We start from the raw sequence: 26,457 nt of genomic DNA on the forward strand, positions 1-26,457 counted from the left end.
TCCCAAGGGACTCAAAAACCCCGAAACATTTGGCGCCGTCTGTGGGGAGAGTACCTCTAAGATGGCCTCTTTGGAAACTGTACCAATTTCTGTAACCAATCGGCCTCCGGAAACCAACCGGCCACCGGAGACCAAACAACCACCAGAGACCAATCGGTCCCTGGACATAGTGTTGGTCCAGTCAGACCATGATTCAGGTGACAACGGTGACGTTGAAACCTATACTGCCAGAGATGGGTCCCTCATCTCCAGGCGCATCCGCAGCAAGGAAAAGCGGGAGCGCCCTCACCCTCAGAATGTTCTGAGCAAACCAACCGGACATTCAAAGAAGCCGTCTGATTCTACCCAAGCGGAAGGGTCAGACCCAGTAACCAGAGATGAGCTCGTGAAGCTTGTGAGACTCTCCGTGGTGAGATTAAACAACTCACCAACAAGAAGTCGGCTACTCCTACCAAGGAGAAGTCGGCCAAGAAGTCAGCCCAGACGGGCAAGAACAAATCTGTCAGGGACCGACAGCCGACTCCTCATCCCAAGGAAACGGCTCGGCCTCAGTTCGACCTCTCAAGACTCCGTTTCCCAGAAACGGTTGCAAGGAAAGCCATTCGGCATGTTCAGCCGGATGGTAACAAGAAAACATTCTCTGATGCTCGACATTATATCGAGCAGAGGAGGAATGAGCTTTCAAAGTCGGCCTCAACGTCGACTTAGCACGATAGCTTCCAGCATACCTCGTTGAGGTATTCACAATCTGTGCATGAGACTCCAATAAGCAGCCCCCGGGTTCAAGTTGGACCTCATGTCATCCAGCCGGCTCAGTACATGGCTCAGCCATTGTACCAAACGCCTGCTCAACCTTACATCCAGCCTGCCTTCCTTGGAGGACAGGCGGCATGCGGCTATCAGCCCATGGACTGGCAGCTTAGGCTGCAGCACCTTGGAGATCAACCCTCTGTTTTCTCTAAGGAAATAACCGACGCCGAACAACCGGCCAAGGTAAAAAATGTGTTGGTAGGAGCCTATGATGGGACCACCAACCCTGAAGACCACCTGCTAACATACACCCACCTCATGTATTTACAAGGGCTGGATGATTCCGCATGGTGTCGCTGCTTTCCAGCCACCCTGAAAAGCATAGCCCAGCAATGGTTCGGCAACTTGCCGGCTGGTTGCGTTAATAGCTTCAAGACGCTTGCGTTCTTGTTTGCTTCCAACTTCTCTATGAACATCCCTGCCAAGAAGACAAGCCTTGATCTTGGCAATGTACAACAGGGAGATAGAAAAGGCTTGCGTTCCTACGTCAGGCGGTTCAATCTGGTACGAATCCAAATCCATGGGCTATTTGACGAGGTCGCATTCACAGACTTTTTCAAAGGTCTGAAGGACGGTTCTATATTCAAGTATGAGCTCGTCCGAAAACAAATCTTCACTCTGCAGGGAGCGCTGCGAGAGGCGGAAGCCTATATACAGGCGACCGAGCTCTGCTCCTCCAACAGGCAGTCGGATTCTAAGAGGTCCGTCCGGCAGAAGGAGAGTCGGCTTGCTCAGCCGGCTCCCTAGCCAGAAGAGAGCAAAAAGAAAAAGCAAGTCTGGGCCGTTGATAACTCTGATCAGCCGGCCCAGAAGAAGAAGAAGAAAGAGTGGAAACCGTACGTCCCAAGGTACGAATTCCACAAGGACTGCTGCTCCATCTTGATGGGAATAAAGGATCGGCTGACTCTTGAGAAGCCGACTCCAATGAGAGATTCCGTTGAAAATCGGAACAAAAATAAACATTGCCATTTCCATGAAGACATCGGCCATGACACCAACGACTGTTTCAGCCTCAAACGAGAGCTTGACCGTCTGGCCGACAAAGGACAGCTGAAGTCCTATGTGAAGTCCAAAGTGACTTCAAAGGCGAATCAGGGGCAGTCCAAAAAGAAGGCTCCCCAGCCGACTGTTATTACCGACACTGATGAAGATCCGGTATATACCATAGCAGGCGTATTCGCCGGGGGTGGCCCGACCATTCGGGGCACCAAGGATCATCTGAAAAAGATGATCCATTCTGTTGAAGAGGGAGAGGCGGCAGGCACATCCGCCTTCCCCGAGGTCGTCATCACCGAAAAGGACAGAGGCAAAGTCCGTCGGCCGCATGATGACCTTGTGGTCATTGAGTGTAAAGTAGCCAACCAACTTGTTGGTCGAATCTTGATCGACAAAGGCAGCTCCTCTGACCTCATCAGCCTCAAATGCTTGTCCAATCTCAAGTACAAGCCAGACAGCATGATGGAAGTTTCTCACACCCTTGTAGGGTTTGGGGGAGGACTCGTGCACCCAGTTGGACGGATAGACTTGCCCATCCTGCTGGGGCGAAAGGGAAACGGTCGGCATATGACCATCCGTTTCCTCGTGGTTGAAGAGCTTACTGCCTACAACCTCATTTTTGGTCGACCCACTCTTAACGAGTGTAAGGCCGTCATCATTCCTGCCCTCATGCTTGTTAAGTACGAGAGGGATGATGGCATAGTCGGTTCCCTTAACGGGGACCAAAAGACAGCTCGGGAGTGCTATCTCTCGGATGTCAAGCCCGCGGTCGCAGCAACCTTCCGGGGAAAACAAACAGTCGACCTTGATGATAACAGGGAAGACCAAGCGGCCCCACCAGCTGAGAAAAAGAGAAAAGTTCACCAACTGGTGGCGGTCAAAAAAGAGAAAAAATAGCAATCACTGACCAGGGAACGGTCGGATGATCTCCATCCCCAGCCGACTGGTGAACACATTGATATCCCTCTGGACGACTCTCGGCCAGAGCGGACTGTTAAGGTGGGGACGGTTGCATTTACTAGGCTAGGTGACAGTTTGCACCAGCTTCTGAAAGAATTCAAAGACATCTTTGCCTTTGAAGTAGAAGAGATGCCTGGCATAAGCCCGGATCTCGCTGTCCACAAACTCGCCGTGGATCCCAAAAAGAAGCCCATTCGGCAAAATAAAAGAAATCACGGCGAAGAAAGAAGTCAGGCGGCAGCAGCTGAAGTCAAAAAGCTGCTGGACGCCAAGTTCATTCGGCCATGCAACTTCCCTGATTGGGTGGCTAACGTTGTGTTAGTAAAAGAGCCGAATGGTACTTGGCGGATGTGTGTTGACTACACCGACCTGAACAAGGCATGTCCGAAGGACAGTTATCCATTGCCAAAGATCGACAACCTGGTTGATTCAACAGCTGGGCATGCCTTGATGAGTTTCATGGACGCCTATTCAGGCTTTCATCAGATCCCCCTGTGGAAAAAAGATCAAGAAAAGACGGCATTCGTCACTGATCAAGGGTTGTTCTGTTATAATGTGATGCCGTTTGGTTTGAAGAATGCGCCTGCAACTTTCCAACGAATGATTAATACGGTCTTCATTAATCAGATTGGGAGGAATGTAGAAGCATACATTGATGATGACATGATAGTCAAATCCAAACTACAAGCGGATCACCTTGCTGATCTCCGAGAAACATTCGCCACACTCAGGCGGCACAAGGTCATGCTAAATCCAAAAAAGTGTGTCTTTGGTGTTGAGTCTGGGAAGTTTCTCGGATTCCTGATTGATGAAAGGGGAATAGAGGCCAATCTTGAGAAAATACAGGCGGTCATCGACATGCAGTCGCCCCGAACTGTGAAAGAGGTTCAAAAGCTTACAGGTTGTTTGGCGGCCCTGGGGAGATTCCTCAGTCGGTCAGGCGATAAGTGTCTCTACTTTTTCCAGGCAATCAGGAAGAAGACTAATTTTGAATGGGGTGATGATGCAGAGGCGGCCTTTCAAAAGTTAAAAACTCATTTGCACTCTTTGCCGAGGCTTGTTAGCCCCTTGCCCAAAGAAACGCTCTTCATGTATCTGGCCGTCTCCGATCATGCCCTCAGCGCTGTTCTCTTAGCTGAAAGAGACGGCACTCAGCTCCCGGTCTATTTCATCAGTCATGTTCTCAAGAACGCTAAGCTTCGGTATCCCATTGTTGAAAAGTTTGGTCTCGCTCTCTACATGGCCATCAAGAAATTGAAACCTTACTTCTTAGCACATGCAGTAGTGGTCTATACTGACCAACCGATCAAGCGACCTCTGACAACCTTGGAGTCTTCTGGACGAATGCTCAAATGGGTGATTGAAATGCAAGGATTGGAAATCACTTACGAACCCAGGAAAGCAATATAGGGGCAAGCATTCGCCGACTTTATTGTGGAAATGACAAGGCCGGTTGCTCCGGATGATACTAGTCAGGTTTGGAAAGTGTACGTAGACGGGAGCTCTACTGCGAATGGCTGTGGTGCAGGGATTATCTCTCAGTCTCCTGAGGGGGACAAATTTGAATATGCACTACGGTTCAAGTAATGAGGCCGAATATGAAGCCCTGCTTGCTGGCATTCGGTACTGTAACGCAGCAGGGGCAAAGAAAATTGACGCCTGCTCAGACTCTCAATTGGTCGTACTCCAAGTCAACGGAACGTACGAGGCCACTCATCCGGCCATGTTAAAATATTTGCAGGCGGTCAAAGCTGAAGTTGGGACACTTGAAGAATTTACTCTAAGTCAAGTGCCCAGGTCTTCCAACAATCAGGTGAATGCCTTGTCCAAGCTGGCATCATCCGCCTCTTGTGAAACGCCTCGGTCAGTCTTTTGGGAGGTTATGGAAAAAAGGAGTATCTCTGAGGAGGACCCTATTGGAGTTCTTGATCGAAGCTCGACCTGGATGGACAGCATCCGGGCTTACCTTACAGACGGCACGCTCCCTGACTCACCACAGGAGGCGGCTGTTTTGAAAAAACGAGCGGCTAACTTCGAGTTGCAACAAGGAGAACTCTTCAGGGCTGGTTTTCTGAAGCCTCTGTTGAAGTGTGTTACCCCTGAGAAGGGTAAGGAAGTCCTCGAAGAGTTGCATGCGGGATTCTGCGCCTCCCATATAGGGGGCAGATCCCTTGCTGCCAAAGCCAGGCGGCTCTACTTCTGGCCTACTCTGGAGTCGGATACAATGGAATTGGTGAAAAAATGTGACAAGTGTCAAAAATTTGGCAAGCTCATTCATCGTCCAGCTACAGACCTGACGGCCATCCACAGCCCAATTCCCTTTGCCAAATGGGGCATGGACATTCTGGGGCCATATACAGCCGCACCAGGCGGCAAGCGTTACATATTGGTGGCTGTGGATTACTTTACTAAATGGGTAGAGGCGGAGGCGGTCAAAAACATTAAGACAAAAGATGTCATTTCCTTCATCTGGAGGAACATAATCACTCGTTTCGGGGTGCCCATGTCTATGGTTTTTGACAATGGTCCTCAATTTGAAACGCCTCAACTCAAGACTTGGCTGGGAGACCAAGGGATCTCTAGCTTCTTCGCATCAGTTGGCCGGCCTCAAGAAAACGGCCAGGTCGAGGCTTTTAACAAGTTAATCTCAGACGGGATTAAAAAGAAAATTGAACGGGCTGGTGGCCTTTGGGCGGATGAATTACCACACGTCCTCTGGTCCATCAGGACGACTGCTAAAGGGGCAACTGGAGAGACCCCATTCCTTATGGTGTATGGTGCAGAAGTTGTCCTGCCCATTGAGCACTATGAGCCGACTCTTCGAATCATGTTGTATGATGAAGAGGCGAACTGGGAGGCCATGCGCCTAGCATTGGACTCACTACCAGAGCGCAGGGGCAATGCTGCCTTGCGCCATGAGGTATATCGTCTGAGAATGACTCGGGCTTACAACAAGAGAGTACACAAGCGTCCTCTCAAAGTGGGGGACTTTGTGCTACGGAAAATGGAAGCAGTCGGTAGCGCGAATGAGCAGGGAAAGCTAACCCCAAATTGGGAAGGCCCCTACCGAATCTATGAGGAAGTAAGAGACGGCACCTACCGCCTGGAAGAACCAGACGGCAGGCAGCTGCCCAGAACTTGGAATGTAGACAACTTGAAAAAGTACTACTTCTAAGTACGAATGTAAATACTTCAATTTTGTTATCTTAAAGTTTTGTTAATGAGAATATGCTTCCATGTTCCAACTTGTTCTATTATTTCTAAAGTTTTTTAGTACCGTCTGTACCAGCTACAGACAGCCAATATGTTTGAAAGGCGTCTGTCCCAACAGCAGACGCCCCAAACCCTTTGAAGGAGCCGATTGTTCTAAACAGTCGTTCCTACGAAATTTTATTATACCAACATTTACTTAATCAATTACGAGGCCTAAGGCCAGATAAAAATAAAAAGAGACCGAATGGTCACAATCTGCTCCATCATGAGTATGACTGTCTGCTCCAACATGAGTCAGATAACCGGCGACGCCCATTTGGGTGAATTCGTCGAGGAGAAGCATCTTGCTCTACGAATATACAAGCGGCCCAACCGAATGCTAAGGCAGCACTCTCAATCGTTTGTTTTAATCGAAAGTGAAATCTAAAAGGCCAGAATTTTCTATCTGTTCTAGCACAGTTTGGAAATGGTCACTGTTTCATAAGTAGAGGCTAACCGAGCCATAAAGCCGGATGCGTCTGTTTTAGCTCAGGGTCAAAACAAGCGGAATAATTTTATAAAAATACGTTAAGTTAACTACTTAGCACTTATTTGAGGCTATCAGCCGGATGACGCCTGATCCTTACTTATGGGGCAAGACAGGCGGACGAATTACTTTAAAGAAAATTAGCTAAGTCCCAGACTTAGCACTTTAGTCTCAAGGAGGCCAAATGGCCGGATGCGCCTGTTTTTGCCTATGGGGCAGAACAGGCGGGGATTTTTCCTTAGCATTACAGCTAATTTGGAAATTTGAGTTCAGTTCGAGCCAATGGCCGAATGAACACTTATATTTGCCAAATTCTGGATGGACATCTGCCGCGTGGTTTGGGGCAATCACCATAGTGATTGATTGACTTAGAAACCATGAATACTCTTCTAAGTATCAATAATTTCCAAGTCAATCAATCTCATAAACCGAAACCACTCGACATCCGTCCAGGGGCAAGAACATTCGCATGGTATACAGGTTATAATACTTAGCCAAAAAACATGCAAAATTTCAAAAGAATTCAAAGGACAGAATATGAAAAACTTCAGCCAAATGGCCGAATGATTCAAATTAAAATGACCAATCGCCACCAGACGATTGGTTGAAATTATTATTTGGTAGAGCCAGAGGAATTGTCAAATTACCCGACCCCTCGGTCGGTAAAAATACATAAATACTCGGCACACAGGCCGGAAAAGCAAGTACTTGGCCATTCGGCCGCAAAAACAGAAAATAAAAAGCTTAAGTGATCAGGGGAGAGCCTCTTCATTGGCAGCCGGCCTATTGTCCTTCGGCTGCTCTTCATCATCTTTCTCTCGCTCCTCCGCCTGATCTTCCTCCTCCTCCTAGAGGACGACTCCCCAGAAGAGTCGGACCCAGAGCCTTCGGCAGCCTCGGCCTCAGCATCAGCCTTGGAAGCTTCTTCCATCTCCTCAAGGAGGCGATCGTCGAGAGCTTTGCTGAGCTCATCAAACTTGGACTTCCAAATTTGGTAGTCCGAGCCTGGCTGAACAGCCGCCCAAGTGTCCCGCATGATGGCCTCATTATCACTGATCATTTGTTTGACCAGTTCAGCTCTATCTTGCTCGGCACGGGACTCAAACTTGGCCCTCAGCTGGTGCTCCTGGTTGGTGAGGCGCTTCTCCAGGCGGCTCACCCTATTCTGGGTCCTCTCGGCCTCATCCTTGGCGTCCTGAAGAGGCTCGAGCTCCGCCTTAAGGGACTTGATCTCCTTCTTGAGGTTGGAGACCTGAAGGCGGGCCGAGTCCAGGTCCTTCTTCACCTGCAGGTTGGCCTCCAACTGCGAATACATCATATCAAGCGTCAGAAATTCATTCTAAGCAATATCAAATTGAGCCCTATCCAAGGCGGACTCGGCATGAGCCTTAACAGCTTTTACCTCTTTGGTCTTTTCCTTAAGGGGTTTCCCGAGCCCTTGGACGCGCAGCATGGCCTGCAAAAAGAAGCCGGATGGTTTAGAACCAGGCGCACCATTTGAACTACAGTCGGCCTCTGTATGGGAACTGCAAGAAATAAAAAGTTAGAAAAGTGCTCAAGTATGGATAACTTGAAGAAAGGAAAGGGGGACGAATGGTTCTTACCGTCGTCCTCATCCATCTCCTCTTCCCCCAAAATCCTCTTCGGACCAGTAGAAGAGGCGGGCCTTTTCTCCAGAAGCCTCTTCTGACCGGAAGAAGAAGGGGGCTTTTCCCCCAGAAACCTCTTCGCACCGGTAGAGGAGGGGGGCTCTTTCCCCAAAAACCTCGTCTCACCGGCAGGGGCCTCCGAGGGCTTCTTGGGCTTATGAGCGATGTGCTTCCGGCCGCCCTTGCCGGATGCGCTCACATCACCCGCCCTAGTCTTTGGAGCTTAGGGTCGGATGGTTTGGACGGGGATTTGGAGGAGGTACCCTGCATCATTGAAGACATAACAAAAGTTAGAGAACATTTGGCCAAAGCTCAGCATTAATCAGAAAATGCTAAGTATAGAAATCTCACCCCTGGGGTACCGGCTGGTTGCTGCTCTTCCACCCTTGCAGTGGTGGCTTCCGTCCTGTTAAGGACGTTTGATCTGTATCTGGCAGCAGATACAGCCGGCTTCCTGGAGGCCGAGAGTTTCTCCATTGCTTTGTCTGCAAAAAAGAATCAAGTGTTAGACACATTTAACCAGTGAAGACAAGCAAAATAAAAAGGGCATATTAAACAGACGGCCGACTACCTCTCGGCATCTCAGTACTTAGCCCACAAGCGGCCAAGAATGTCCCTTCCTCAAACCATTTGTACAAAGGGAGATAACATTGAGGGGTGATTTCCTTGCCCCCCTCCTCATTCGTCTTCACAGACACGGTGAACAAACCCGCGTCCATGATCTCCTCCTTTGTTCGTCTAGGAAGGCTTGGCAACGCACTGTTATACTTTTGGTTCAAGCGGCGGTCGGCAGTTTTGACTATGTAGAACTTAGTTCTCCAGTTTTTCCACTTGTTCTCTTTGCCGACCGCCATCATGTACCCCTTGCAAGTAGTCAAGGTGTACCAGCCCTCGCCACCCCTAGTAGGCGCCCTGATAAGATAATGCATGTGGGCGAATGCTTCAAAGCTCGCCTCCACTTCCAGCATCTCGCAGGCGGTAACGTACCCCAGAATATTGATCCAGGAATTGGGTACGAGTTGCCAGATACCAAGTTGGTATCCATCTAAAATCCTCTCCACGGCCGGATGGAGAGGGAAGCGCAAGCCAGCCTGAAAGGCAGCCTCATAACAACCGAATGCTCGGTCTTGATAGCTGGCCATGCTCGGCCAGGTAATGGTGTCGTCCTTATAAGGGACGCACAAAGTGAAGCCATGGCCCAGCACAACCTTACGCTTAAAACTTGTAAGGCCGTTTGCCATGGTGTTCCGCCTGCTCTGCGGAACATGATGATAGTAGGGGGCTTTCTCCAAGCGCCTTGACGCGCTCGGCTCGGCCCAGGATTCCCCCCTCTCAACTGCTAAGGACTCCCTGGTAGTATCTATTCTGGTCCTTGCCACCCCTGAAGAGGCGGAGGCATTATATGAAGAAGATGACGAGGCCGCCTCGTCATCAAAACTGTCATCAGAGCTAAGGGACTGCCGGCTGGTGCCAACAGCGTCCTCCCCTAGACTCTCTTCCGGCGCCTGTTTAGAAGGCCCGGCTGCATAGGTTTCATCTGCCTCCTCCAGTATCCTATCACTAGGAGTACCGCTTGAAGAGGGCGAATGGTAATAGGTGGGGGTAGGAGGAAGATAAGAAGGGCTATCAGGGTGTCTCGACACCTCACTTCGAGGCACCCTCATCGAGCCATCAGAATAAAGAGTTGAACCGTCCGACGGGAAAAAAGATCCATCGGAGTTAGGTTTTCTTGCTGTTCTTTTGGTTCTGACCATTGTGTCCTGCACAGACACGAAACCAGTCGGATTCGGAGAAGTTCGCAAAGCAGAGTCGTTGGCCAAGTAGTCGGCACTGCAAGTTCTAGATTCAGCCGTCCCCGGTGACCGGCTGATCACTATCCTATGCTGTGCCGCATGCGATTGGGATACCATTTTTTCGAAAACAAAGAAAAAATGAAAAATAAAAGAAGAAACAGGCGTTACCTTTAGAAGAAGGGTGAGAGACGCTTGGTTGGCTGAGAATGGTCGGACAGCGGGCCGAGTGTCGGATGCTTGAAAGCTAAGAAACACTTAGGGAATTTTGAGATTCTTAAAGTCAAAAGTCCAAGATTCTCCGAAGATTTGCAAAGGTGTAAAAAATCCGGGGGTGAAAACTTTCTATTTATAGAGGGGTTAAAAACCCTAACACTTTCCCTCCACAGTAACTATTCAAAATCCGACCAATAGGATGATGACACCTGTCACAGGTAACACGTGGCAAGCGCGTGTCACCTGTGAGGGGCAAATGATTTGGGTAAAAATACCCTAGGCCAGTTGGCCCAATCAGAGTCCGCCACGTGTCACTAAAAGGGGCGCCACCTTGGACCTCTCAGGGAACGACACGTGGCAGACGGATAAAGGGACCTGGGATTGGCGGCTTTCAGGCCCAAATCCCGAGGTCCGCAAAAGCTGCGTGAATATTCCCTAGGGCACGAAACCTTAGGGAGTGCGCGTTTTTCGAGAAGCCTATAAATAGGAGATGACCTCCTCATTTATGGCTACGTGATACGTACACAAAAGAACCCTTTACACTCCTTCCGAGGAATATTCAGTGATTACTAATCATTGTCAGAACTGTCACTCTCAAGAGAACAGTACACCCGAGCTCGAAATCCGAGCAGATAACCTTTACATTCCGCACCTTATTCTTCGGACTTAGACTAACTTAAGCTTCGGAGGCGGACCACCGACCATTCGGTGCTCCGTTGTTTTGCAGAAACAGGCATCCAAGCGAGCATCCAGTCTTAGTGTTGTAACTCTCCCAAGGGACTCAAAAACCCCGAAACACCTACCATCATCCTCGTCCGGTCAATAAATATTGTTTTGGAAAGGCAATTTTGACTTAATATTATAGGGGACCTAGGATTTCTATGTTGGTTGATTTAAGTGAACTTAACTAATCATCGTAACATCAAGAAAACCTAAACATGCATCTAACGAATATTTCACATATATATAAGCATAAAATATAAAGCGAAATCATAGATGCATATTGGCAACTAGCATGACCCCTTGAATTCTTCATATCTTCAAAAGGTCTTCATTTGCAATTCAAGGCTTTGTCTTCCAAGAAACGCCGTCTTCAAGACTTAACCAAACTATGCAAATACTAGTGTCTACGACTAGGAATAATCTAAATATTAAGTACAAAAATACTTAACGGTGCGTAAACAATATTTATATTTACAAAAATACATAACGGCACGTAGTCCGTATTTTCTATCCTAGTCGGGTCCCACTAGTTTCCATTTCATAAAACCTGTGAGAGAGAATATACATTCCATTCATCCATTCACAAGTAATTCTTAGTGACATTAAAGTTCCAAATGGTTATGCTTCAAATATTTCAAGATGTGTGAATTTGCAACAAGCAAAATTACTTGGGCTTAAAATAAAGCCATGATTGTCATATTTTAATGCAGCAAATTCTTCCTGTTGCATTACGGGGGCTTCTTTCAAAGGATGTGCTAGCAGTTTTGTTTGATTTATGTGGCTATTTTAGAGATATTAGTAGCAAAAATCTTGATGTGGAAGAGATTAAACGACTCGAGGCTCATATACCTATAATTATGTGTCACTTGGAGATGATATTTCCACCTAGTTTTTTTACAATAATGGCACATTTGGTTATGCATTTAGCTACCCAAGCAAAGATTGCAGGTCCAGTGTTATTTAGATGGATGTATTTTATAGAGAGGTACCTTGGCTCTTTGAAATCACATGTACGTAATAAAGCTCACCCTGAGGCGTCCATTGCTGAAGCTGTAAGAGCTCTAGAATGCGTTAATTTTTGTTCTTTATACATTGAAGGATTCGACCTTATATTTAATATGGTATCAAGGGATACCAATGATGTTTCTATGATAGATACTTCTAACAATATTGAGGAGGATTTTCCAGTTTTTTCACAAGTGGGAAAGCCTTTAGGGAAGCCTATTACACGTACCATTAGCCAAATGAGTAAAATACAAGCCCATCGTTATGTGCTATTCAATTGTCCGGATGTCACCGAATTCTTACAGTAAGAATTTTAACTTATAACTCTGACGTATACTTACAAAAATTATTTTATTTAATAACTTTTAATTGAGGTTTTACTTGTAATCTAATCAACATCTTTTCTTTTAAGAGTACAAGCTGCTGAGCTTAGGAGACGTAGTCGTCCTAGGCGCTTGACATTGAATGCCATTGAACGCATTCAACATGGAACATTTCATGATTGGTTTAGACAGCACGTAAGAATCTTATTCTATATTCCTATTTTTTCCCTATTAAAATATATTATTATTTAATGTATAACATCCATAATAGGTCATCAAGTTGGAGGAAACAAATGGTATAGATTCTTTGAAGGAAGAAATTCGAATGCTAGCACGAGGTCCACTTGATGTTGTCACAAAATATCGAGGGTACAATGTCAATGGTTTTTGTTTCAGATCCAAGCAATATGACAAGTGTACTCAGAATAGTGGTGTAGTTGTAATCGCAAAGACATCAAGCTACGCTAGTTCTACCGATAGGAATCCGGTGTTGGGAGATGTTGCTTACTATGGTCGGGTGGTCGAAATCGTAAAATTAAAATACCTTGGAGGATATTCAGTTGTGTTGTTCAAATGTGAATGGTTTGATTATACTAGTGGAAGAGGTATAAGGAAAGATGAATTGGGCTATACATTAGTTAATACCTCTCATCTTACGCATACAGGGGAAAGCATAGAGCACGAGCCATATATTTTTGCATCACAAGCAGAACAAGTTTTCTACGTAGAAGACCATAATGACCCTCATTGGTCGGTTGCTATAAAGATGAAGCCTAAAGATGTATATGATTTAGGAGACGATGACATGAGGGAAGACAACGAAGATGCACCATATCATGTTTCATTTTTGAAAACTATTTTAACTGATGCACATGGAAATCATAGTTGGCTTAGGAGGGGTGTGGAAGGAACCATAGTTGATGATGAATCTTAAACCATTGAATTTACTTATGTTATCTTTATTTTCCCTACGTTTCTTCATGATAACTTTTTTTCAGCAACTTTTTCATGATGCCTATTCTTTCAACTATGTTTAGCATAATCCTTTTCTTTCAAAATGCTTTGACTCTTGGATGTTTGAAAACAGTCTCTACTAATCACAATTGATTCAATTGAAAATTAAATTAGAATGATGCTATGCATGGTCTAATGGTCTATTATTAGAATATATGAATTATACGAATGTCTATAGCAACCATTGGAAATCCCTAGTGCAAAATGATACAAGTAACAACTTAGCTCATACGTTTCTTTCTGTTTTATTGTTTTGAGTTGGCCACGTTGTTCCCACTAGCAAATTAAGATGAACTTGTTTTTATGCTTTTATTATGTACCATTTTTGCCAACTTGGACCATTTATTTGCCACCTATTTTTGTTGTCAAAGCTTTTGAATTACAGTGCTTTGCTGGTTGAGATTTTTTCATATACTCTTCTAAGTTCTAACCCTGTTGATTACAAATCACTAATTAAACCATGATTTATTGCTTGTATCCTGTACTATCTTTCCCTGTTTTTATTGGGTATTTCTTTTTGTTATAAATGTTTGGATGTGTAGATTTTCAATGGCACATATATCTATACATCTTTTGCCTACTGGATTAAGTAGTTCAGGTCACAATGTGCTAACTGTTAGGATTCTTACTGTTGGTGATAATGTGCAAATGACCTTATAGATTTTTGTTTTCTAATACTCTGTGACTCCTGTGAGGCTGTGAGTAACCTAAATAACCAATTTATTTAGTGAAGCAAAGAGACCAATTGTACAAAAGGGCCTGTATTGCCAAAATTGTATGAAGTAAAAGGTTGCCTAAATCAGCAAGTATTTAATAAAATATTCAAGGAGACCCGCTGCCTAGCACAAGCATAAAAAAAAAAGAAATAAAAAAGAAAAAAGAGAACACTATTGAGTTTTCCCTTACTAAACTCGCTACTTTATTAGTTTTGTTCTTAACCAAGGGGGAAAAAGAACATGAGCGAAGATTTGGATACTGACCAAATTCTCAAATTCCCCACAAACGGAGTACATATGCATGATGCTAGTAAATGATACTACATCAGGGCGACACTCAGATTTCTTCTCTCTCATAGATTTTAAAACACCAACAGCTTCCTTATAATGACCAAGTTTTGCCAGGTAGTGTATTATGATGTTAAGAGTTGTAGTGTCAGGGCGTATGTTTGTCCCTTTCATAAGTTCAAAATAGGACAAAGCTTTAGAATATTGAGCACCGGTTTTATAGGAAGACAAAATGATGTTGTGTGTTACCAAGTCAGGCCCAACTCCATTATCATTCATTTGTTTGCAGATTATAAGAGCTTCTCTCCAATTTCCACAAGATCCACACGCATTGATCAAGTTATTATAGGTTGATCGACTTGGAGGAATATGTAATAATGCTTTAAATCAGTTCAAACTCATACTCAGATATAAGATATGGCAAGGTACTTATTGTATATGCAAAAAACCTGAAATAGAACACAGACAATCATTCGAACCCCGTTATTTGGTATCATGCATTGAGTTTTTGTTTCATGCTATTCTACTATTCTGTTTCATGCTATTCTGCTATTCTATTTCATGGTCTTCTGCTATTCTGTTTTTGAAATTCTGATCTAAATTTTGTTGCATGCTTTCTGCTATTCTATTTCTAAAGCTTTTGTCTCGACTATAGGAAATTTGCAACTTTTTTAACGTATAACCTATTACGTATTGCAAGGGAATATCTCAACTCCATTAGCATCTCAAATTATGAAGATTTGTGTTGATATTCTGCATTCTAATTACAAGATAAATCTAGTGGTTTTGAGTTGTTTTTCTAATCTGATTCTGGTTCACCAAAATCTGGTGTTGATTGTGTTGTTTTTGGTTCACAAAAATCTCATTCAAGTTTCTTTTATTGTTAGGGTATGGCGTTGCGCAAGAACAAGAGATTGCGATTAACTACCAATCCTCAGCAAGATAATGGCAGTATTGTACATCAAACAAACAACTCCGTTAATGGGTCACATGCTCAAAGATCTACAAACGAAAGAGATCAAAGGGTACAAAGAGAACAACCTTCAAATGAAAGGGATCGTAGAGACCAAATTTCTACAAATGGAATGCAACAAAGGAGACAAAGAGATCAAATTTCTAATCATGAATTAAGGGAGCAAAGGGAACAAAGAAACCAAAATCCTTCAAATGAAATGCATCAAAGTAGTCAAAGGGATCAGATTTTTCCAAATGAAAGAAGTGAGCACAGGAAGCAAGGGAGACAAACAAATCAACAATCTTCAAACTTAAGGCACAACAATTCTAGTGAAGAATCAGGTGGTTCTAGTCACAAAAATGATGTTTATGAATACACAATTGAAGGTAATGTGAATGATGCAAAAACATGGATTTTTTTTTCTTATTTTCATTTGCTTAAATTTAGCGGAACTATATTGTTCTATTTATTAAAACAGACACAAATGGAAATAGAAGACGTGGAAAGACTGTTCTAGCAGATGTTTGGAATCTACCAGATGGGCAAAGAATTGTAGTTGAAGTTAATAAAGAGAATCAACTAATTGGTAATGAAGGAGGAGTATTAGGCTACTTTTGTGGAACAGTTGCTAGGAATGGGTCACTTTGCTCTCTAACTTATACAAGATGGGATTTATTGAAAAAAGGTTGTAATAAAAACAACCAAAAATTGATATTACAGGAAGTTGAGGTAATATGAGTTTATTTATTTTATTTTATTTTTTGTATGAAAAATGTACATATTTTATATTGTTATAATATTTCTTTGTTTTAGAGACGATTTCTTTACCCAAAAGCACTTGAGAAGTGGATATTGAAGTCAATTGGGCATAAATGGAGAGATTACAAATGCTACTTAAAAGGAAAAGGCTATGATGATGATACAGATGTCAACACTCTTTATGATAATTGTCCGGATGATGATGTTGATTGTTATCAATGGGTTAGTCTTGTCAATTTCTAGAGGTCAGAAGAAGGACAGGTCTGTTTTATATATAACTTTGGTTTATATTAAACTTGCTAGTTACTTTGAACATTATATAGGCAGCTTTGCTAGTTACTTTGCTTTTTGTTTCCCTATGTATTTTTATATATAATGTAAATGTATACATAAATTTATTTTACATTATGGCAGAAAAGAAGCAAGCGCAGTAAAGAATCACTTGCAAAGGCCAAAGTGAAGCCAATTCATACTACAAGTACTAAGAGTCATGCACGTGTTCGTGAAGAGATGGTATCTTTTTTTAACCATGTATAATTTAACTTTTCGTACACACTTTATCTTTGTTGATTATTAGCTAATTTGTAACATCTCTTTGATGAAAATCTTAGAAAAAAAATTTAAACAAGAGCCCATCACGTACTCAAGTTTATTTACAATGTCACCAACATGAAAGCGAAGCAGATATAACGGTGAGTAATATTTTCCTTGCTAGAATCCTCATTTAGTTTAATTATTTTCTCATAAATTATTATGAATTTGTGCATGCTCTATAGAATCAAATAAAAAAAGTTGCAACTGAGCAATGAGACCAAGAAGACTTGGATGATGATCCTGTTTCAAAAGTTCTAGGAAAAGATCAATATGGTCGTGTCCGTGGTTTAGGATTAGGTGTTAAGCCATCGGATGTGGGCGAATCCTCTTACCCTAGATTTTGCAATGGTTTGAAAATGTCCTCTGATAATGAAGCAGCAATTATACACTATTTTCGACGACTGAAGGATAAAGTGAATAGATTGAGACATCGTGTCAGAAAGCAAGCATATAATATGACAAAGGTGAAAAGGACGCTAGAAGATCATGACATTCTTGTGACTCTTGTCTCGGAAACAGAATCTGAAACTGAATCTGAAACTGATTCTCTTGCTTCCGAATCTAATGAGTATTCAGAGGCAGAAGATGATGATAATCAGGTGATAATTATAATACTATATTACAGCTCCTATTTTGTGTCTTTATAGCTATGGCATGGTCTTGATATGGTTGTCGGTATGCAACACCAATCTGATGGGCACCTTACTTTTTTTATTTTTTTTTTTTTTTTTCTTCTTTTAATGCCTATATAACTGTAAAGTATTTGTTTGGCAGTTAGCTTGTAGGTAGAGTAATTGTAACAAGTAGAAAATGGTTTCGTCTCATAGTTACATAAGTTGCTTATTTTTAATTGTGTGATTACTTACTAGAATCATATAAAAGAAATATGTTGTGTGAACTTGGAACACTTAATTAAGGATCGTACTAATTTGGTTACAATTTTTTGTCATTACTTTTAAGTGAAATTGGTTTAACATTGTCATTTGCAAAATTCTAAATTAACACTTTTGCATATATCATTGACGATAATGTTAGTAATGTAGGAACTATTATTTAATACTTTGTTTAATGTTAGGAATGTCTCTTTCATCTTTGTGTGTTTAATGTTGGAAATGTTAGTAATATGTATGTAGTAATTTCCAGGTTTGATTTCTTATTATTGATTGGTACATTTGCGCCTTTTAACTTGATGATATAAAGTTGATAACTTTTCTCCTTTGTTATTTTTCTAGGATGTTGAAGCTTCTCCCAGAGCTAACAATGACATTAATCTTAGAGATTAGTTATTGCGTTAACAAGGTTAGATTGGTTATTAAATATCTAACATATATTTTTTATTTTTTTTAGTTTTTTATCATCATATAATAATTTTTAATATAGTAGTTGACTATTTGTTTTCACTCATGCAGGTTATGCTTTGGCAACTTCAAAGTTGGAACATGAAGACAATTTAAAGCATCAATATTTAGTCTTATAAAATAAATCTTCTATTGGCATAGTTTTGGTTTACTTATTAAGTACATTCTAGCTGCTGAACGGTTTTTTTTTTTTTTTTTTAATTTTTTATTTTTATTTTTATATATGTGTCGGAATTTAGATGGTTATTTGTTTAAATGATTTTAGGTACTTTATTTCAATGTTTCTTGTTCGATGACATTTATGACCATAATTTATTTTAATAAAATTTTTGGTGTTTAGAATTTTATCATGTAAAAAACAGGTAATTTAGCAACGCTCTAAATGTTATTATAGATGTTATTACTAAACCACACCATTGTACATCTTGCGACGTTAAAAAGTGCCTGTGTAAGATAGTGTGGTAGTTTACTTCTTACGACTCTTAAAAGTGCCTTTATAGGCTATAGGTAAGTGTGTTACATAAATTATGCTGGCGCTTAAAAGTGACGCTAAAAGTATAGAAAAGCACTCCTAACAAGCTATGGCAGCGCTTACAAGTGCCTTGGTAGGCTGTGTAAAATGCGGGTTCCAAGGAATTGGCGACGCTTACAAGTGCCTCTATAAGATGCCAAAAAGCGCGTCAAGGTCGCGACGCTTTTTTAAACACTATACCGACGTTATTAAATAGTATCGCTATAGGGTCTTGCGGCACCAGCTTAAACGACACTTTTCGTGGCGTCGGTAAAGGGTGTAGCAGCGCTTTTTCGCGTCGCAGGAGCCCATTTCTTAGCGTCGCAATATCCCTTTCCTATACTAGTGTAAAATGCATTTAAACAACGCGGACACTAGTAACTAATCTAGGTGGTTAATCCGATTAACACGCCTAATTAAAACTAGTCAAAGTTGTTTAACCGATTATGTAATTGACGTCATTAATAATTGAAGCTCCCACAGAATTCCGCATTTCTCTTAATTAATCTAATTAATTAAGTCGGTAGCACCCAAACTTGTCAAAATAAAATTTTGCCAAAGCCGCTCAAAACCGAGGCATAGCCTCCCAAAATTTTAATTAAAATAAACAAATTAATTAAAATAAATAAAACGGCAAAATAAGTAACATTAAGCCTATTACGGCTAGTCACCTCACCGCACCAAGCATACGCACACACAAAAAAAAAACGCACACACAGCCCACGGCACGCGACCGCAAGCTGCTGCCACGGCACGCCCGCGCGTGGCTGCCGCAGCCCGCGTGCTGCTGCCGTGTGTGTGCTGCTGTCTCGCATGTGGCCGCACGCAAGGCGGGGCAGCCACCTTTGCAGCCACATGCTGGCTGCTGTGCAGCCCGGTTCGCCAAGGTGGTTCTTTGCCTCGTTTTGCGTGCCACGGCCTTGGGATTTGATCCCTTTTCGCGAGACAAAATTAATTAATTCTAAATTTATTTTAGAACTAATTTAGTGAGCAAAATAAAATTTTTAACAAGTCTAACTTAATAAAATTTTCAATAGTGCAAATAACCAAAATAATTCCAAGAACCATTCTTAATTAAATTGGTTTAGCTTGGTGCAAAATTAAATTGAGGCAATTTCTCACTTTCAATTTAATCAATTTAAATTAAACTTGAGAATTTGACAAAGTAAGGGGAAGTTGGAAAAATATGAACTTTAATATTCAAATGAAAATTCCAACATCTAAATTTTGTGAGTCCTTGAAAATTATATCTTCCAACATGAAGATAACTAAATTTCTATCACAAAAAATTGAAACTTTATGTTTCCAATTAACTCAAAATGATTAAAATAACAAAGTTTAACACAAAATAACATGGAATTTAGTGGTTTCTAAAGTTTCAATCACTTATCACAAATAAAGATTGAATCTTTAACACTTAGGAAGCCTCAAAAAATAAAATTTTCACACTTAAAAAGCAATTAGTTTGCAATTATGTGAAAATAAATCAACCATTAAGCATCAAATACTATCAAGTAAGTGTGCTTTAAGGGGACATAAAAATGCAGAAAATAATGCAAATAATCAACATGTGATGGTTAATTATTCAACCAAGAGTTACAAGAGTTGTAATCAGTAAAGAGTTTACTCACCTTGAAATTGTAATGATTGATGGCAGGGCCTCACTCTGGTCAATTATTGCACGAATAAAGGATCTTGGAATCACTTAATTCAAGTTGGGATCACTTAAATTGAATAGAGTGTTTTAAAGTTACCAATTCAATTCGCTTTTGGTACTTTAAATTTAATTAAAACATAATTGAATTTTGCGTTTACTTATAAGTAACATGTCGTTCTAATTTTATTATTATATATAATCTCCTCGATTGAAAATAAAGTTGAGAAACGTTCTCAAAAAGTTTAAAAGATAATCCATAAACCTATATTCCAATTTTGCTAAGATTGTTCTAAAAGGCAAGTTTTAGAAATTCATGTCACATGTCTAAGGTTGTTTTTATTCAAAATGTTTGAGTAAAATGCCAACACATCTTCATTTTGAAAAGTGTTTCAAGGGATATAATAAGATGAGAGGTACAAACCCTCCAAAAGACAAGTATAAAAATCCAATAAAATCTCTTATCCTCAATATGATTGTATATAAGAAAGTGATTGGAAATATCTATGATCAAAAGTTGATCAAATGACAGTATTCTTCATCTACTTTATATAGAGTTTAATACTTGATTAAACTCAAATATGAAAAGTGATTGAATAGAGTTAGCAGAATCATGAAATATGCTTAAAGAAGTTACGCAAAGTGTCATTTCGAACCTAAGAAAAATGTTCTAACTGGCTCAAATGGGAAGGTTTAGGAATGTATGAGGATTGCAATAAGAAGTTATAGGCCAAGAATTGCAAACAAGTTGCTACTTTTCAAACCTAGAACTACTTACATGCTAAAAGTTGTTATGAACAACAAATGTTTCAAATTAAATGGACCAATTCCAATTAATTAGATACTACCTTATATAGTTGGAAGGTAAAAGAATGGAAATGTTCCAATTTAAGAATTATATTATAGAAATTGATTTAGCATATTGCTACTTTTTGGACATATGATGTCTTGTTTAGTTCACTCATTGCAAAATGTGATTGAACTAAAGGAAGAAGTTATGGCTAAAGGAGAAATAAATCTACAAGTTTAGAAGCAAATATTGCTACTTCACAAGTAGAATCTACAAGTTTGGAAGCAAAAGTTGTAACGTTACAAGTAGAACCAATATTTCACCACTAATAATTGGCTAGAATTAAATAAATGTTATTCTTTCTTGCCATTATCAAAACACCATTCAATGTTAGTAATGACTAAGCATCGAAGATTCAAAAACATGGAATAAATGTTATTCTATGCTTCTTTGAGTCATAATGTGTTTTGAATTGCTAAATAGGTTTAAAGTTCTACATGATAGAAATAGTTAAACCATTTCTATATATGTAAGTTGTCTCTAATATGTCAATTAATTCGAATGAAAATGAAAATTGCATGCAAAAGATCCAAAGGGATGGACTTTCAATATCATTGGATTATGAATCCATTGATCGATATATATAATTATCATTCTAATTTGAAATTTTGACTAAGTCACCATTTAGAGAAATGATGATGTGAACTCGAGGTCGAATACATATTGATGTAAGAAAACCAAAGGTTCAAAGACTAGAGAAAGATAACGAAACTTCATTTGTGATACGATCACTACTTGTGCTTAGTTGAAGCATAAGAGTGAAAATTTTGAAAAGTTCAAAATGTTTAGTATGAAGTTCAGTATCAACTTGACAAGATAATGATTACATTACAATATGATTGAAATTGTGAAAATTTAAGTCAAGACATGTACTTGGCAACACATTCAAAATATTACGATATGATCGTAATAATGAGAATTTAAGCCAAGACAATGATAAACATCCAAGAGTTGTGAAATGTTTTACAACAAACTCCAAAAGAAAACCTTATGAAGTGTTTATGAAGGAAGCTATCAATCTACATGAGATATTTTTTGATAATGGATGTAAATTACCTATCTTCCAACCATTATTCAGGGATATACTTTTAAGATAAGCTACAAAACTAAACAAAAACCACATAGGTCAAATCAAAATGTAGCAAAGGCTTCATATGTGATATGGATAAGAAAAGTTCTTATAAAGTCTAACTACAAAGCAAGGAATAAAAGTTGTATTAAAACGTTTAATGCACATTCGATTCCTATATAGAGCAAGAGGTACTACTACACAAACCATACTTAGCACAAAATGTTTGTTGCTCAAGTAGGTGCCCTTATGGAAATTGTTCCATAAGGTCAAGTGGGAGTAATATAAATCTCAAAATAAGAGTTCGAGAAAAGCAACAAACAAACATGGTTCAAACCATAGTTGGTTCACCCTATGCAAAATGTGCCACTTCAAAAGGCAAGTGGGAGGATAAGAATCTTGAAAAGTTCGAGAGCCTTGAAAGAGTTCAAGAAAGTGATTTTGAAAATCTCGAAGAAATTTGAGAAGTTATCGAATAACAGCAACAATATGAGCATGATTTACCTCATGTTACGAATGACAACGCGTGGTCTCATTAAGTGTAATGGGATTAATAACCATGTGTCGAAGGTAGTACATTCCAAGTGCACATCCTCTATTGTCGTTTCTCATTAAAAACTAAACAAAGTTGTTGTGTGAGTTTCAATTGTTGCATAAAACCCACAAGGATGACTAGCATATGTAAAACTTAGCCAAAGAAATATGATTTCATATTAACTAAGAGTTATAAAATATTCATTTTGGAACATGATGATTATGCAAGTAATAAAGATGATTTGACAAGTTATAACTCCAAGTGGTTTAAAACCAGGAAATCTGCAATAGATTCTAAGTCTGTAAGCAAGTGTATGACACTTGAATAATTTGCCTAAATTGGGTGAAACCCATTGTAAGCAAAGCAGACAAGAAAGAAAAATGTTTTCTAACTAAAGCAAAGACTTGTTAAAGGTTTCAACTAATTCATAGTATGACTATGATTACAATGAAACCTTTACATGTTGCAAAGATCTATTAAAGATATTTAGTGATTATACCTTATGAGATTTGGTAGATGGATTTCAAAACACTTTCTTGAAATTGTTCATGAAAGAAGATTTGTATATGATACAATCAAAAGTTTGGAGATCCAATAATCCTACGGATGCCTAAAAGATCCATAATGGATTGAAGTTAGCATCAGGGAGTTAATGTTCTTAATTTTGTGAGTTAATCAAATCGTTTGATGTTCTCGTAAAATGAAGAAAAGGTCTTATGTGTACAAGACGTTTAGTGGGAGCTATGAAGTCTTCTTGGTCTAGTACAAAAAGCAATTATTGAAGGATCAAATGATGGCTAATGCATTTTGTATGAAAACCTTGAAGAAGAAGATGAGTACATTTGGGATTCAAGATCTATATAGATAGGTCTTGAAGGATGTTTGAGTTTTGGTTAAGAAGCTTATATTGATAAGATTCTTATTAAGTTCAACAGTATATTGAAAAGAGTTTCAATCCCATGTAACATGGCACGTTGCTTAATGATTCAATACCTTGAGAAAGGTTGATGAAATTAAGACTTTGAGTGATAATCCTTAAGCAATTCGCAAAGGGCACATCATGCATGTCATGGACTATACTCATCCATTTGGTTCACGTGTTTTAAAGAACAAGTGATGATAGATTTCAATTGAAATCCAATGTAACGTTGGAATATAAATTAGAAATTCCTAAGTTCCTTGCGAAAGGGCGAAGGAAAATTCTTAGTGTATGGAGATAAAAATGATTATAAGTTTTAGAAATTGCAGAAGTCATGTTTATGAGAATATCTCATGAACTCTACTTACTGAACCCCTTCCATGACCAAGGTATGAGAGTCATACTAAGGTTTTTGGATTGAAGCAAGTTATGTAATTTTAGTTGTGTATGTTTTGAGAAAGCATATTACAAAAGTAAATACATTAGCTTGCAGAATTATGTTTATCAATTGAAACAAAGTTTCAATCTTATTTAATTGTGGTTACAAGATTAAATAAAATGTCCAAAATAATTATGAATTGATGGGCTCACTAGGTTAATGACCTTTTGAATGAAACCCCACAGGTGAACTAAATTCATATATTATTTAAGTTCCTAGTTCGAAATCATTAAACTAGACATGAATGATTTCATTTAATGGACTAGCATGTAAGATTGATTGGATAGCGCAGTTTCATGGGCTATAGGAGCGTAGTGATGCTTTGTCAATCACATGGATATGCATGAATGATGCATGATCGAACTATAGACCTACTTTGAAGTTCAAGTATAGAGCTTCCGTATATATTAGTGGATTCCTTTGACATGAGTGGAACATTGATCTCATTGAATGGATGTTGTAACTGTGGTACATTCAAACGTCTTCCCGTAACTAGAGATTATAAAGGGTGTTTCCCGGTTATTTCAGAAGTTGAGTGGGAGCTTTGGTTGCCATAAGATTGGATTGAGTCTACCTATTTAATTAGGAATGTGTCTTGGCCCCTTGAAGAGGGAGAACTCAGAAAATGCATGGCCGTGCTCTAATGTGTTACATAGTAACCATTTGTTTTGTAATTCTAACTCAGATTTCAAGAAAGATTTGTGGATTAATATGATCACGACATGAGATGCAATCATATTATCAAATAGACACACATTGACTTAAGGAATTTGAATATTGCGCACTTGTCTCAGACAAGTGGGAGATTGAAGGAATTGTGTCTTCGGTAAGTGCAATTACTAGATATATTAAGGATCACTATTATGGAGATAATAAGTTCGTTCTTTTGGGGCGTCATCCTCTGTTGCTAGACTATGACAGATGATATTTGGACTAGTCAAATAGTCCAAAGCCTTTTAGAATGGATCCTATATTGGTCACACACAAGGGAAATGGGTTAAGCAAGTTAGAGGCCCATTAATGGGCCTCATGAGCAATTAACTAATCATGAATTGGATTGAGCTAGCATAGTTAGATTGGAATTAGGTTTTGGGATTTTGACATGGGCTCTTATTTAGAGATGAGATCTATAAATAAGATCCATGCCTAGGGTTTGTAGTAAGAAGTCATAATTCACACACTGTGAATTTTGACATCAAGGCAACCAATCCCAAAACCCAAATCCTCTCTCTAACTCACGGCCCTCATCCCCCCCACGTGCTCACGGCCGGCCACCCCTTGGTGGCGCGTATGGTGGTTCGTGGTGGTTCTTGGTTAGTTTGTCTCTCTTCTCCGTAGAAGGTCAATTGAAGGGTTCAACTGCAACTAACTAGCATTAGTGGAGGTCTTAATCTGTGCCCGTGGACCAAGTAGAGGAATCATGCTTGAGGTTCTTTATCTCCCCTTGTTCTTGCTCGATCGCACGTGGAATCAAACTTTAAAGGTACAATTATGTGTTCTTTATGTGTTATGCAATGAACCTTGGTTTAGGTGCTTTATGAATATGATTCATGTTATTTCCGCTGCGTAGTACCTATAAACCCCTACAAAAACTTCGAACGATTGTGACCATTTTTGCTCTTTTACTTCGACCGAACTCTTATTGGTTTGCTCGAACTTGATTACTTTGCCATTTTCTCTGATTTTGCTCTATTTCTTGCGCGAATTGGTAGGGTGATGGCCAGAATTGAGTGGCGGCGGTGGTCAGAGTCGTGGTTTGGTGAGGTTGCTGTGGCTGGTGAGAGTGGCTCATTTGAGGGATGTTGTGGGGTGTTGTTAGTGGGCTGAGAGCTGCGTGAGGTAGCAGGGGATTGTGGTGGTGATTGCTGTTGCAGATTGTTTGGTGGTGTGGTGAAGGTTGTAGGTGGAGCTGGTGGTTGTTACGGGGGTGATTGGTGGTTCAGGTGGTTTGGGCGGCTACTGTGGCTGCGTGGTAGTTGATTAGAGGTGGTGGCTGCTGTAATTGGTGCGAGGTGAAGTGAGGTGTGGTGATGGTTAAGGTGATAAAAGCTAGGACAACTTGGAGCATGTTGTTTAACTTAATTCTCAGACCTTGAACTCGATCGACCGTGGACCCGAAAACACCTACAACCAAAAACAACACGAGGGGATTATCAAAAGATAAAATAAAATAAGAATAACTTAAAAATAAAATCAAAAGAAATTAAATAAAATAAAGAAAACAAACATGAAAATAAAATAAAATAAGAAAATGAGAGAAACTAGGAACTTATTAAATAACAAGAACTAAAAACTTAAAACATAAACACAGAAAATAAGATAATTTAAATAAATTAAGAAAATAAGCTAAAAACTATTAAAAACTACTAAAATACTAAAAATAAAGATAAACGACGCGAATAAGCAAATAAAAGAAATAAAGGATAAAAAGGGTTAAATTTTTGGAAAAATAAGTCGAAAAACGACTCAATAAACACCCTAAAAGTGACATAAAAGTCACTTATCACCCACGTCCGGGGACAAGCGGATCATCTATAACCCATGTTCGGAGACAAGCGAACCATCTACAACCCATGTCTGGGGAT

General features: G+C 40.2%; 1 protein-coding gene across 1 annotated transcript; it reads left to right on the forward strand.

The window, feature by feature from the left end:
• Nucleotides 1–15,119: 15,119 nt before the first annotated feature.
• LOC145607097 (uncharacterized) lies at nt 15,120–16,373 on the forward strand. The gene is made up of 3 exons (XM_081662862.1): nt 15,120–15,570; nt 15,663–15,913; nt 15,998–16,373. The coding sequence occupies exons 1-3, from the start codon at nt 15,120–15,122 to the stop codon at nt 16,184–16,186; spliced, it is 891 nt and encodes a 296-aa protein (XP_081518988.1). The 3' UTR covers nt 16,187–16,373.
• The last annotated feature ends 10,084 nt before the right edge of the window (nt 16,374–26,457 follow it).

This window comes from Chenopodium album, chromosome 23 (assembly GCF_948465745.1).
Source record: "Chenopodium album chromosome 23, dcCheAlbu1.1, whole genome shotgun sequence".
In the NCBI taxonomy this organism is placed as follows: Eukaryota; Viridiplantae; Streptophyta; class Magnoliopsida; order Caryophyllales; family Amaranthaceae; genus Chenopodium; species Chenopodium album.

Bases quoted from the DNA above. Each gene is read 5' to 3' on its own strand.
- LOC145607097 (XM_081662862.1), top strand. From the start codon at position 15,120: ATGGCGTTGCGCAAGAACAAGAGATTGCGATTAACTACCAATCCTCAG. The intron at 15,571-15,662 runs GTAATGTGAATG...TTATTAAAACAG, and splicing joins TTATGAATACACAATTGAAG to ACACAAATGGAAATAGAAGA. The intron at 15,914-15,997 runs GTAATATGAGTT...TCTTTGTTTTAG, and splicing joins TGATATTACAGGAAGTTGAG to AGACGATTTCTTTACCCAAA.